The sequence below is a fragment of the Podarcis raffonei genome, chromosome 1 (assembly GCF_027172205.1).
Source record: "Podarcis raffonei isolate rPodRaf1 chromosome 1, rPodRaf1.pri, whole genome shotgun sequence".
In the NCBI taxonomy this organism is placed as follows: domain Eukaryota; kingdom Metazoa; phylum Chordata; class Lepidosauria; order Squamata; family Lacertidae; genus Podarcis; species Podarcis raffonei.
In genome coordinates, this window is record NC_070602.1 from 128,486,194 (window position 1) to 128,500,949 (window position 14,756).

Below are 14,756 nucleotides of genomic sequence, written 5' to 3' on the forward strand. Positions count from 1 at the left end.
AAACCGTGCTTCGCAAGACGAAAAAAATCGCAAGACGACAAAACTTGCGGAATGAATTAATTTCGTCTTGCGAGGCACCACTGTATATATATATATATTTTTTTTGGGGGGGAATGAACAAATTCCTATGCTCCAGAAATAACCTAGAGATGCATTTTAAATAAAAGGAAACATTCTATTCATGTAAAAACACGCTGATTCCCGGACCGTCCGCGGGCCGTATTGAGAAAGTGATTGGGCCGCATCCAGCCCACAGGCCTTAGGTTGCCAACCCGTGCCCTACAACCACCAAAACCAAGTGGCCCAATAAATTGCTCCAGAAGAAATGCCACAAAAACAGTAGAGCATTTTGTGAGAAAATTCCACGAAGATTTGGCCTGGTGGTGGGAAGTGATGAGAAAAAGAAAAATCTCAGAAGTCGTTTCAGAAAACTATCTTCTGGGAAATTTTACACTGGATATAGCAGACGTTTTAAAAAATAAAAATGGAATAGAATTGAATGGATGAGTAGCAGTGTGGTTAGTTTCTCCCCCAACATAGATCCCATGCACTGCAATGTGCTGGAAAGGGTTTTGGTGTATCGCTCAAAGGCTGAGATGCATAAGGAGAACCTTCTAACTAAGCATACAGAATAATAATAATCTGTACCAGAGTAATCTAAAGCAAATTGCTTCTTTACCCAACATATGCAGACATAAATGCTTAAAGGGGTGGGGAGAGGGAAAATAATTAATTATAAAAAGTGTCCAGGGAGAGGAAATGGATTGAAAAATTGACTCTGAGTTATAAAAATAAGTAATTTTGGCGACCTTGCAGGAGGCTTATTATATTAAATAAACATTATTACAGCAAATGAGTTGGGGAGGGTTATGAAGTCTTGGGGTTGGCAGTAAGCATTCTCTCCTGTTGCCTGAGGCCCCAGTCATCCTCAGATATTAATCTTCTAAAGTACTCTAAATGCTGAAGAGATAAACACTTGAAATATGAAAATAGTTCTCCGACCCCCTACCCTCACAGCCATAGACACAGTGACCTTGTGTCAACCCGAGATATTTGCTAGATGCCCAGACATCCTGTTCTTCTCTCTAAACCAGGTTATTCTGTAAGTGATACGGTTGTTTCAAGGCTTAGCAGCAGCAGCAACAACAACAGAGAAAAACGTGTGCAAGAGTCAAGGCCAAGCCAGGAATGTGTGTGTTTTGTTACACACATACTCATCGGTTTTGCTATCAATAGGGTGTGGGGGGACAGGGGACTATGAAGCAGGGGTGGAATAATACTTTTACCACTAAATAAACTGTGCAAAGGACACACACCGACCTCCCCGCATTCTGGTACTTAACACCCCTCTCCAAGCTGAGCTCTGAAACTACTGGGGTTGGGGTCTTTAAGAAGCAGGGCATGGAGGATTGGGGGGGGGAAGCAAATTTCACTTCTTTTCACTGAACACACTTCATTTAGTGTTAAAAGTAGTACCCCCCCCACAACAAGCATATATGGCTTCACCCTTCATAAAGGTTGTAAGGGAGCCATCTCCATGTGACATTTTGAAGCTCGGGGAAATGAAAGCTACAGCTGAGTAACAAAGCAGGCCATGCCAGGCTTCCCAGTGGGAGGAAGCTGCTCTTATCACTTATGTAGCCAGTGCCTCCTGCCACTGCCCAAAACGAAACAGAATTCAGCCCTAGGACTAATGTTATTGCACTCCCAAGTGACTTGGTTGGGAGAGGTACCGAGACAGAAGAGGAAAGGCAAGGCAAGATGGAACCCAAAGGCAAAAATAAATCAGAATAATCTGGCGTCATCTTCTTGTTGTTTAGTCGTTTAGTCGTGTCCGACTCTTCGTGACCCCGTGGACCAGAGCACACCAGGCACTTCTTTCTTCCACTGCCTCCCGCAGTTTGGTCAAACTCATGCTGGTAGCTTCAAGAACACTGTCCAACCATCTCATCCTCTGTCATCCCCTTTTCCTTGCGCCCTCCATCTTTCCCAACATCAGGGTCTTTTCCAGGGAGTCTTCTCTTCTCATGAGGTGGCCACAATATTGGAGCCTCAGCTTCAGGATCTGTCCTTCCAGTGAGCACTCAGGGCTGATTTCCTTAAGAATGGATAGGTTTGATCTTCTTGCAGTCCATGGGACTCTCAAAAGTCTCCTCCAGCACCATCATTCAAAAGCATCCATTTTTCGGCGATCAGCCTTCTTTATGGTCCAGCTCTCACTTCCATACATCACTACTGGGAAAACCATAGCTTTATAGCGGCATATATAAAAACACACATGGACATAAAGCCATGTTGCGCAAATTGGTTCTTTGTATAAATCTTTTCATAGAAAAGACATAGGTGGCAACTGTCCCAAAATCCCAATTATTCAGTTTCCTCTACCAACGTATTGGATGAGTGATAATTTTGTATGACATGTTTTGACATGCACGAGCCTTAGAAACCTCTCCGGGAAAAGGTTAAGTTGGAAAGGATTGGAACAGAATGTCTGTATAGAGTTCTTCCCTCCCCTTGCCCGAGGCTCTGATATTTCAATTCAACACATTCAATTCTGCCCTCCCCCCAAGATCTCCAGAACCAGATCCCAGATTCACCTGGAAAGTCGATCACCCAGAAGCAGTGGGGATTTAGTTAGAAAACAAATCTTTCCTTCAACCACCGTGAAAGGGAATTCTGTGCTCAGTGGCATGTCAAGCTGTGTTCCGGTTAGGAGTTACTCAATGAGAAGGTCAGACAAGCTTTCCTGAGACATATCTTCCCACCGCTGCAGGAGAACATAATAGGGGGTTTGGGGCACATTCACGAGGGGAGAAGATGAGAGGCCCAACAGTCCAAGGCCAGTCCCCCAGAACCTTCAAAATCTTCTTCAAATGCACTGGGGTTCTTTGGCAGATACCGCATTTTTCGCTCCATAAGATGCACTTTTTCCTTCCTAAAAAGTAAGGGGAAATGTGTGTGCGTCATATGGAGCGAATGCAGGGGGGAGGCAGGCAGGAAAAGCCCCCAAGAGCCGCACACAAGCTCCCCGCGGCTCTTGCGGGCTTTTCCCCAGGAGGGAGAAGGGACGAAGCCAGTCAGTCCCTTCTCCCTCCTCGTAGAAAAGCCCGCAGGAGCTGTGCGCTCCTTAAAGGCTCCTGTGGGCTTTTGCCGGAGGTGGGGGAACTGCCATAGCCGCGCACAGCCTCTCCCGGCAGGAGAGGCTGCGCTCGGCTAAAGAGGAGGCCAAGACAGCCAGCGGGATCCATCCTGCTCGCTGTCTTGGCTTCTTTGCTCTTTGGGGCTGGGGGGGGGGGTGTGCTTCTTGATTTCCCCCTCTAAAAACTAGGTGCGCCTTATGGTCCAGTGCGCCTGATGGAGCGAAAAATACAGTACTTAAGAGCTCGTGCACAGGAAATGTCGCATGAAAAGTGTTCCTTGAAAACAGAAAGTTTGAAACGCACTGCTGCAAACAAAACAGCCTAACCAGCCAGAAGTCAAATTAATCAGAAGCGCTCTCCTTTATATACAAAACACACGTTCCCTTATTTCTGATCCACCAAGCAGGAGGAGTTTGCTATCCTTCCTTTCAAAAACCAGTCTTGTTATCTCCACCAACAAACAGCAATCAAGAAGACACATCAGTCTGGTTTTCAAAAACGCTGCCTTTTTAGTCAAGAAAGATCCACTGGAAAACTGAGGGGGATGAATTGGGTTCATCAAATTCCCGCGCTCATCACATACAGATGTTGCAATGATCAGTACTAGAGTGTGCAGGCAGCTGGCGGGGGTGTGTGTGTGAAATTAAGCAGTGTGAAGGATTTCCCTAAACAGCAGGCCCACTCCTTGGATTCGTGGTGTAAAATCTTAATGCATGTCTATGGAAACTAAGCAAGTCCAGGCAAGCATTTATTTGAAGCTAGCAAACCTCTCCTGTTCTTTCCAGGTCCCATTTTGGAAGTTTGCAGAAGAGGGGAGCATCCGTCTAGTCTAGTGCAAGAAATGGCACCTCTTGGCAAACCTAGGTTTTCCTCATTGCATTAGAACTCATATTGCAATGGCCTTACCAAAAACAAAAACCCAGTTCTTTTGCCCATGAGCCCGTGCCTCTGTCTTAGAAAAAGCATAACATCTAATGCTAATTTCAGGAGTTTAGTTCCCACCACCCTTACAGGCCCATGCTGAATTCCAGGCTTAGGGATAAATGCACAATCACACAGCGGAAAAGCTGCCCGGTTCCAATTTAGCAACTATAGCTGGAGAGAAGATACTAAAGGAGTTCAAATAACCGTGCCAAGTCCTGTGGCCTGAGTTAGAAAGTACGGGCCAGAGTTGCAAACTCTTCTAAATACTGGGAAATTCAGAGTGAGATATTCCAGCTCAAAGCTTTTCCAGAGGCACTTCAACAGAAAAGGCAGATAGTTCGTTTTCTTTAGTTAGGAGAATGCCACCATTCAACATGCAAGGTCGGGAAAGACTGCATATTATATTAAATTGAATACTGCTTGATGACAAAAGCACCATGTATGTGGACAGCTCACATATATCACCGTCACCTCTTTGACATGCAATGACTTAACTTGCAGCAAATTTGCCCATTTGTCAGTATTCACAAATGTGATTTCCTGGGAGGGCTGTACTATGTATTCCTCCCCCCCACCCAACATATAAAACTGAATGACAATCTCTGTCTGAAAGCAGTGTGGCATCTCTTCAACCGCATAATAACTCAGAATCCCTATTCATAGAATTTTAAAGGTATGTCATATTTCAGGAACTTATTACTTGGTTCCATATTTCGTGCGTCATGCATTTCTTCCTTCTGGGATTACGTGAATTGGCTTACCCGGATAGGCCCCAATGCCTGGTCCTGAATGGCCAGTCCAGGTGTTTCTCGAATGAGAAATCCATGTAAATCCTGTAGATGTGTCGTGAGTCCAACCACAAATATCTCCAGGAAGATCAAAGTTGCAGTTGAATCCCACAGGGATCTGGAAATCTGGTAACAAGAACAGAACAACATAAAAACAGGATTAAAGGAAGGCCAGTCCCAGAGAAATGCTATTTAATAACTAACATAGTTGGCAAACCATAAATAGCTGAGGAAGTATGAAGTCTCTGCCATGTGTGCTTGTATGCTCTCTCTCTCATGATACTTTTAACATGTCTCATGTTTCGACAGCGTTGGGAATCAGTCTTCTGTTCCAAATCATCAAAATGTACATGCCCATATCCCTCAGCTAAGTAAATATAAGCAAAAGCACCAAATGTTTCCATTCTCTTCTTATCCTCCAGAAAACCATACTCTTCAAAATGTCAAGGCTGTTCTCCAGCTGCCCTCCACCACTCTATTGTGGGGAGAGAGAGAGAGAGAGAAGAAAGGAACAGCAAGAAGCCTCAGTATTTCTGATTACTGAATAATGATCAAAACACTAAGATTCTAGCCCAAGATAATGGCCTGAACAGTAGCAATTTTTGGAGCTCTAGAATCCTTCTTGCATCCTCGGTACAGGATCCTTTCTTGGGGGCGAATGTTCAGTCATTTCTGCTCATTATTTGTTTATTTGATTTCAGAATTGTCTTTGCTGTTTCTGTTTCTGCGTTCTGGTCTTCTTAGTCCACAAATCAAGTACGCAGAGCAGGGCTAAGAAACAGCTAGTCAGACTGTGAAGAAGGCTATGCATTCAGATACCTTGCAAGATGATGCAGTGGCACTTTTGCAAACTATTGCTGATTAAGGTGTCTGCGTCAAATCTGCAGGACTTGGTGAACAGGTTAAACAACTGATATGGTGGAGAGGACATGGGGGGCCAGTAAAACAGAGGCCACAAAAAAACCTACAGGCACATAACACTGCTCTCAAGCCAAGTATTAGGAACAATTTCAGAACTTGGGGGTTTAGGAGCAAGGAGAAGAAGGGAACTCTAGCAATCTTCTCTGTGAGCTCCTGACATCGCTGAATGATTCGCCTGAGGGCCTTTATAGTGAAGATTATCAGGTTCCGCACTAAAGAAGATCGCTTAAAGTGTGCAATGGGTAAGGATAAACCGAGCACTGGCAGAATCCTGACCTCTCCAGAATACGTGAAAGAGTTTGCTGAAGCCCAACATATGAAGGATAAAGCTGGTTCCTATCCATACTTATGCAGGTATGTCTTACGTTAGTGAGAAATGCAAATGACTTGATCCTCCACAGATTTCAGGCTGGTTCAGTGCTCCTTGGTTAAGCAGAACATCTGTTGTATCTGCGTCAGCACTTCTGCAAGGTGTTTGCCTGTGTATATGGCAGGATGACTTGCAGAAGTGATCCAATACGGGATAGAAAGCCATCCTTCAGAACTGGCCCTCCCATGAAGGATAGAACTGAAGGCCAAACCAGATGTGTACTTGTTATGTAGCAGACAGCAGATGCCGCATTTTTCCTTAATAAATAACAGGGGTAGAGGACTCCGATTCTCACTGTGTAGAGAGTGCAACTGAAGGAGAGCCTCCCTGCCATGGGGCTTGGAGCCTTAGAGGGGAAAGTCCTCATTTATACCAATGGGGACTTCTTTTCCATTCCGATCTCAGTGAGGGAGTGAAGAGAGACGCCTCCCCTTACAATGGCTGCCTTCTCAATGAGAATCTGAGTGAGAAACACAAGTTGTAGCTGCAGGCTACTTGGAAAGGACAAGTAAGAGAGTTCTACTAGGCCATGCTTGCAGCAAAGCAAATAGCCCTCCAACACTGGAAATCATGGACCACACCAAACACAGAAAATGAGGTGCAATGCCTGCCTAGTGCAAGAAATGAAATCCTTCCAACACAAGAGTTTGCTTTGCTGGACACAACTCTAATTTTATATTGAATGTATAAAATGGCTGCATAGCGGAAAGGTATCTACTATTGCTAAAAGATAAAATAAAATAAAGGAATGAGTGGAATGAAGGGAGAGAAGGCACAGGATGGAGAGAAGGCGCTGAGAGTCTTTATTGTAAAAGACTATCTATCTATCTGGGACGTGGGTGGCACTGTGGGTTAAACCACAGAGCCTAGGATTTGCCGATCAGAAGGTCGACGGTTCGAATCCCCGTGATGGGGTGAGCTCCCGTTCCTCGGTTCCTGCTCCTGCCAACCTAGCAGTTCGAAAGCACATCAAAGTGCAAGTAGATAAATAGGTACCGCTCCAGCGGGAAGGTAAACGGTGTTTCCGTGCACTGCTCTGCTTCGCCAGAAGCGGCTTAGTCATGCTAGCCACATGACCCGGAAGCTGTACGCCAGCTCCCTCGGCCAATAAAGTGAGATGAGCGCCGCAACCCCAGAGTCGGTCACAACTGGACCTAATGGTCAGATGTCCCTTTAACTTTATCTATCTATCTATCTATCTATCTATCATCTATCTATCTCTCTATCTATCTATCTATCTATCTATCTATCATCTATCTATCTATCCATCTATCATCTATCTATCTATCTATCTATTTATCTATCTATCTATCTATCTATCTATCATCTATCATCTATTTATCCACCTGCTGCCTCTCTGCTCTAAATAAATAGATAGATAAATAGACAAACAAATAAACAAATCCCTGCATGTAGAACACTAGCACGCCAAGGAGAAGGTTAGGCTGAAACATGTCAATGTAAATTACCCAAATAATGTGGATGCTCCCAGACCATTTGATAAATGAGATTGGAAGGGAGCATTCTCTCAGAAGCTACTCAAAGCAATCTCTGGATAAGCTCTGGTCGATATAGGTTGAACATAAATACATCAGTCATCTTCTTTTTATTTTTTTTAAGCAACCCTTAACAATACAGTAAATCAATGCAGCATTTTGTGAAGTCACTCACTCCTTGCCATTAAATAAGATCAGACTACTCTAGAGCTTCAACTGTCACTAGTAATATCGTCCCGCAATTTTCAGCTTTCCTGGCTAAGAAGCTCGGGGAAAAACAACAAGGATCACTTAGCAGCAAACTCATTATTGACAACAATATAACTGGAATGGCCAGACTGAAGCTCAGGGCTTAGCTGTGCTCTCAAGAGGTTCGAACCTGACTCCTACCCAACTTGAGGAATAAAGAGTTCACGAAACAATTTGCTCTCTCCCAGCCAAGGAGAGGGTAGGGCAGGAGCCAGGGAACATGGTAAATTTTATAGCCGCCAGGGCATGGGTGAGGGCAGGTGCATGGTATACCGCCGGGACCACATAACACCGGTTCTGAGAGATCTGCATTGGCTCCCAGTACGTTTCCGAGCACGATTCAAAGTGTTGGTGCTGACCTTTAAAGCCCTAAACGGCCTCGGCCCGGTATATCTGAAGGAGCGTCTCCACCCCCATCGTTCTGCCCGGACACTGAGGTTCAGCGCCAAGGGCCTTCTGGCGGTTCCCTCATTGCGAGAAGTGAGGCTACAGGGAACCAGACAGAGGGCCTTCTCGGTAATGGCGCCTGCTCTGTGGAACACCCTCCCATCAGATGTCAAAGAGATAAACAACTACCTGACATTCAGAAGACATCTTAAGGCAGCCCTGTTCAGGGAGGTTTTTAATATTTAACACTGTACTGTTTTTAACACTTGATTGGGAGCCACCCAGAGTGGCTGGGGAAACTCAGTCAGATGGGCGGGGTATAAATAATTATTATTATTATTATTATTATTATTATTATTATTATTATTATTATTATAATACGGGTGCCATTCCTCATGGCCCTGGCATGACAAAAGTAGCATGTGTCCTGGCCCTAGGACTGGGCAAGCTCAGAAGAGGCGACGTGGCAAGACATATTAGTGATAGCTCTTGCCAGGAAGACTGTATCTTCCTTGGAAATGTGACCTGGGTCAGTGGAGGATGAGGAGCAAGAGACTCCCAAACTGAGCTGTGTATGAATTATGGGATGGGCAAGAGAGGGGTGCGAGGCAGCAGGCCAAGAATCTGTGATCACCATACAGGAAATGGAAGGAAGATTTGGGGTGGGGGAGGGAGGAAGAAGGGGCCCAAGAAACCCGAAGTTGTCTCCTGACTTTATGGTGCGAAAGGTGAAATTCCAGCATTAATTATAAAGACCATTTCTTCATCTAAGTTGCTGCAGGCTGCAACAGAGAGCTCCCAAGAGGAATGGCGAAGTAACCGCTTCTGCTGAGGTCATTCTTTCTGCTTCCCTTGGAGTACGAATGCTCAGGCTGACAACAATGTTTGAAACCTTCGCAAGGGGCAAGTTGTGGCTCTTGGCCAAACAGACATTTTTTTCGTCTGCGGCTTTTTTGCTTGGGGCCCCTGCGCATCCTTTTCAACGTAGGATAATAATATTGGCCCAGAAAATACCTGCGTTCTCCAAACAGCCATCACCACAGTCGGTTGCTTCTTCGTCTGTGGGAAACTGAGTGGTGGTCTCCTCGCTCCTCAAGGTGGGCTTCAGAGTCTCCGCAGTGGACTTGACATCTGCATTTAAAAGAAGGCGGGGGGGGGAGAGAGGGGGGGACAAAGAGCGATCATTTCACTGGATTCGGAAAGACGAAAGCAGACAGGCTAGCAACATAGCACGTGGTTTCACTCACTTGAGAGAATGCAGCAGGGAATGTGTCCAAACCCCAGTCATGAGGCTTTTTGTTTACAGAACAAAAAACCCTCTGTATTTGTAAAGTTCTTAATTACACAGTCGTACACCGGATCGTTATGCTAAACTGTTCCTCAGAAAACCTTTGCTGTATGGAGCGCAAAGTTCATCTTCGCTTTCTGCCTGTGGGTGGACGATGCAATCAGAGGGTTCTCCAGTAAAAGGGTCGATGTGGTTTACCTTTGAGGAAAAGTCTTACCTTACACAGGGAGTTGGGAAAAGATCAGTTTTGCTTAATTGAATTGCCAGCCAGCGAGCCTCAGGACCCTAATTTGCTGTCCTGGAGGTAAAGCCCAAGACTAGTCAGTTGCTATGCCCCTAAGCACCAGCTGCTCTCTGCTTCTGTCAACACCCCAATCCTTGAAACCTTATTTCCTTATGGCAGTGTTCCCCAACCTTGGGCCTCCAGCTGTTTTTGGACTACAATTCCCATCATCCTTGACCACTGGTCTTGCTAGCGAGGGATGATGGGAGTTGTAGTCCAAAAACAGCTGGAGGCCCAAGGTTGGGGAACACTGCCTTATGGCACTCTGCATCTCAAGCACCCTGAGACAGTATATTGGCAAGAACTGTTGCACTCATGCGAGGTATGAAGCAATGGGAAGAGAAAGAGGTACCGTATTTTTTGCTCTATAAGACCCACTTTTTCCCTCCTAAAAAGTAAGGGGAAATGTTTGTGCGTCTTATGGAGCAAATGCAGGCTGCACAGCTATCCCAGAAGCCAGAACAGCAAGAGGGACTGCTGCTTTCACTGCACAGCGATCCCTCTTGCTGTTCTGGCTTCTGAGATTCAGAATATTTTTTTTCTTGTTTTCCTCCTCCAAAAACTAGGTGCGTGTTGTGGTCTGGTGTGTCTTATAGAGCGAAAAATACGGTAGTTGGAGGACCAGTTGCCAAGAACTGAGGTGGCAATGATTCTATGCAGACAGAACAAAGCAGTCAACGCCAGGATTCTGCAAGGATATCAACAAAAGGAGTGATGTTGATCCCAAGCACAGGATGCACACCGTGGAAATAGACCAGAACTAAATTTTAACCATCAGAATAATGAATTCAGACTCGCAGCACTCGAGTCACGAAACTTAACAGAAAAGCTTCCTTATGTGCAGGGTAATAAGGTGAGGGAAGAAAAGTTTCTCACATGCCACAGATGTCAACATGGCTCAAGTCCCTTGTAAAGCTTGATTTATGGATGTAGAGGAAATAAAGAATTCTTTCATGTTTGGACTCCAGTGGACAGCAATCTCCTTTGTACTTAGGTTCCTACTGATTTTGGTTTGGGTTTTAAAAAGCAAGGAGGTTTGCTACAGCTTCATGAAAATTGAGATCACAAGGCAACACATTCTTTCCCCTTCTTTACAGAAATGAGACATGGAAAAGACCGGCACCCACATAAACACCCTGAACATGGCAATGTAAAGGAACAAGTCACTCAACACGATGGATGATGCAGCTACAGAAGGGAGCAAAAGAATTTCTGTGACTCTTTGCCGAAAAGCATCTGGCTTCACACTTCAATTGTGAACTTTATCCCACTGCAACTTTTAAAAAAAGAGCCCATGAAACTACCTAATGGCAGGTGTCATGGGCAATTTAAGCCACAAATGAATGAAGTGAAGATCAACAGTAACTTATATTACAGGCACTTACTGCTTCACTTAAGGAGAGAATTAGGCTGGAAGAGCATTTTGAAGAAGTTGGTGTGATACAAGACTGTTCAAATGCAATGCCAAAACAAACATCAAAGATGTTGTGATATGGAAACAGGAATTCTGAACTAAGGAAACACAAATTCTGTGAAAGAAATAGACTATGAAAATCAATGTGCCTGGTAAGAGTTTCATTGCTTTGCATAAATGCATTCAAGGCTTTTATCGTGTGCTCAATTAACTGAGCTTTTGCATTGGTTTTGGGACTGATGAAAGGGAGAGAGACGTATGGGTAAGTCAGAGGCAGGTGGACTTTAAGGAGAAGAGAATACACATGGACCAGTACACATGAGCCTTTGCACATGCTGTCATGTGGGTCAAGTGAGAGAGTGCATTGCAGACAGGTGTTAGTAAAGCACCCATCTCATTGCTTCATGGCATGTCCAACGGCTCAGCACATGAGATGAGTGTCAGGTCTACTTTGCCGAAGCATATGCAAAAGGTTGTGTGAATACGTCCTATGACTGGAAACCAGGGGGAGATAAACAATACACTGATGTTTTGTTCCTTGAACACTGAAGCCATTATCAGATATTGCCTACATATTTTCACATATATACCCACAACCATGAAATATAAGAAATCTGGGGTTGCTTGTTTTTCAAAAAATGGAAGCATCAAAATCCGGCAGCAGATAAAACACTTTTCATGGGAGTGAGCATGAAAGAAGCTGGCAAACATTTCACTACTAATTTCAGGTTATCGTTAAATAAAATTGAAAGCTGAAGAAAATTGCTTTAAACACCTTTCCTTTAGCTTGGACATTCTAGACCTTCTGCTGCTAAATAACCTTCCAAATAACCTTCAACCATCTCCTCTGGCTTTGGGCAGAATACTGTGCAACTACAAACTTGCCAAAATTACAAGGTCAAATCTCTTACAGTGCCATCAAACTCCAAAGGCATCTGAGAACAAGTTACATGCAAGGAATTGAAGCATTTGAGTACTGAAAACTCCCAGGGAAAGCAAAAAGTCCAAAGCTGAGTCAGATACAGTAAACCGTTTCCCCTTGTGCACTGATTTACAGTAGGAGCACAACTGTGTGAGAGATCTTTAAACAGGAAAAGCCACACACTGTGCTGGCATCCTCTGCTGCTGTAATTTTAGAGTCGCTCCAGCGTATTGCATGGTCAATAGAGCTGTACAGGTTTCATGGCAGAATAAAGCAAAATTGCTCCAGCAGTAGGACAGGCAACACGCTCTAAGAATGAAAAGTGAGGGAAAGGTGGCCTCTCTCCTGCCGAGCAGTGTGTGTGCTTGCAAAAGGCATCTGTGGATCCTGTTACAAAGTTCTGTAGCAATGGGAACCAGATGTTTGGAAGTTCAAAGGAGGAAAGACCAGTCACGAGCTCATGTTCGTCAATCTTCAGAGGGGGAAAATGTTGGCAGGTCCTTGAGACAAGCCAGCTGTTGAACTACTGCTTCAATTCCACCCCCCAGTACCAGCCAGTGAATTAGGTCCTGGACTGGGGGTTCTCTACTGGAGCTACTTCAGCTATTACTTCTTGTCCTCAGGAACAAGTGCCTGTGCAAGTTCACATCTTTGAAGTGGTCATTTATTGCGTAACTGAATCAATTAGTACTACTTGTCTTTAGCGGCAAAAACGAGGCCCGAGTATTGCCATGTTCCTCAACACCAGGCACCCCCAAACTTGGCCCTCCAGCTGTTTTGGGACTACAACGCCCATCATCCATGACCTCTGGTCCTGTTAGCTAGGGATGATGGGCATTGTAGTCCCAAAACAGCTGGAGGGCCGAGTTTGGGGGTGCCTGCTCCACACCTAGCGCTGTGCTGCACATATACTGTTGTAGTAGATATCAAAGTGCTGACATTTGGAATTCACAATCGATTTTTGCAGGGGTTGGTTAAGTCGGTTAACAGGCCTCATAATGTGAGGGGTAGGTATGGGTGACCGAAAGGCAAAGCACAAGGTCTCCACTCGGTGACTCCACTCGGGGTGCAGCTTCATTAAACCAGAAGGCAGATGACCACTTCTCTGTACAAGGGCATAGTACTAACGGTGTTGGTAAACCTGTGGCTGGGCTGTACCGCTTCAGGTTGTTGCTCACTTGACTGAATTGCTCCACATAAAACTCATATCGCTTATACATTTAGTTTTCCATGTTTGGGGGTGAGACAAAGGTTTAACAGAGGACCACTTGGTCCCAATCTGATGCCTGAAGTGGTACAGTCCAGACACTAGGGTACCACTCCAGTGAGAACAAAGCTGAAATAGGAGGCTGTATCATAAAAGTAGAGACATCATCTTGCCAACAAAGGTCCGTATAGTTAAAGCTATGGTTTTCCCAGTAGTGATGTATGGAAGTGAGAGCTGGACCATAAAGAAGGCTGATCGCCGAAGAATTGATGCTTTTGAATTATGGTGCTGGAGGAGACTCTTGAGAGTCCCATGGACTGCAAGAAGATCAAACCTCTCCATTCTGAAGGAAATCAGCCCTGAGTGCTCACTGGAAAGACAGATCGTGAAGCTGAGACTCCAATACTTTGGCCATCTCATGAGAAGAGAAGACTCCCTGGAAAAGACCCTGATGTTGGGAAAGATGGAGGGCACAAGGAGAAGGGGACAACAGAGGACGAGATGGTTGGATGGTGTTCTCGAAGCTACCAGCATGAGTTTGACCAAACTGTGGGAGGCAGTGGAAGACAGAAGTGCCTGGTGTGCTCTGGTCCATGGGGTCACAAAGAGTCGGACACGACTAAACGACTAAACAACAACAACAATCATATGCCAGCATCGTTTGCCAGCGCAGGGGGGGGGGGGAGCTGAACAGCAGCATTTTCCCCCACCCCCACCCCAAGTCTTTGCTCCACCAGAGTCCTCCATCCAATAATCTTAAAACAAGCAAGCTTTATTCCTCTTCTTTTTTTATTCTGCCTAACCTTCACAGTCTCATGACAAGCCCTGCCAGGAACTCTGCCTGTCCTCGTTATATCTTAAGGCTTTATTTACATATTTTGAAGTTTGTGAGGCAACTTCCCCAAACCATCCTCCCTCATTCATAAAGTGTTGGCAATGTGTTTCTAGGTTTCTAGGTAGCACCACACCTCTCTCTATCAGGGCAGCGTGGGAGATGCCCACAAAAATTCCTGAGCAAGAAGGGGCATGCTGTGATGTTAAGCCATTTTAGGGTTGTGGTGCAGACATTTCCTGCGGAATAGATAAAAATGGTCAAGGAGACTGGTCCCAGTAACGTGATTGTGAGATGTACAAAGAGGGAGGTTAACCTTCTGAAATCCCTCTCCAGGCAGCTTATCAATTTGTGTTTAAAGCTTTTAAGTCTCCCGTTATTTTTTGTGTGTGTGTGTTATAATTTGATGATGAATGCTTGCAGTATGTTATCTTGTACAGCTTAATTATTGAAAGGGTAATAGCAACTGAGTGAAAGGCTAGGCATGGACTCTTCCCTTTGAGCTTCTTGCAGAAGAAGCCCATGCAAAAACGCT

General features: G+C 45.0%; 1 protein-coding gene across 4 annotated transcripts in view; it reads right to left on the reverse strand.

Moving 5' to 3' along the window:
* NRP2 (neuropilin 2) overlaps positions 1-14,756 on the reverse strand; it is a 247,018-nt gene that overhangs the window by 86,182 nt on the left and 146,080 nt on the right. For all 4 annotated transcript variants that reach the window (XM_053366087.1, XM_053366095.1, XM_053366078.1 and 1 more), the window contains exons 11-12: positions 9,290-9,406; positions 4,826-4,978 (exon numbers count right to left, since the gene is read on the reverse strand). In XM_053366087.1, the coding sequence (XP_053222062.1) occupies positions 4,826-4,978; positions 9,290-9,406 (270 nt within the window). The remainder of the gene's footprint in view (positions 1-4,825; positions 4,979-9,289; positions 9,407-14,756) is intronic.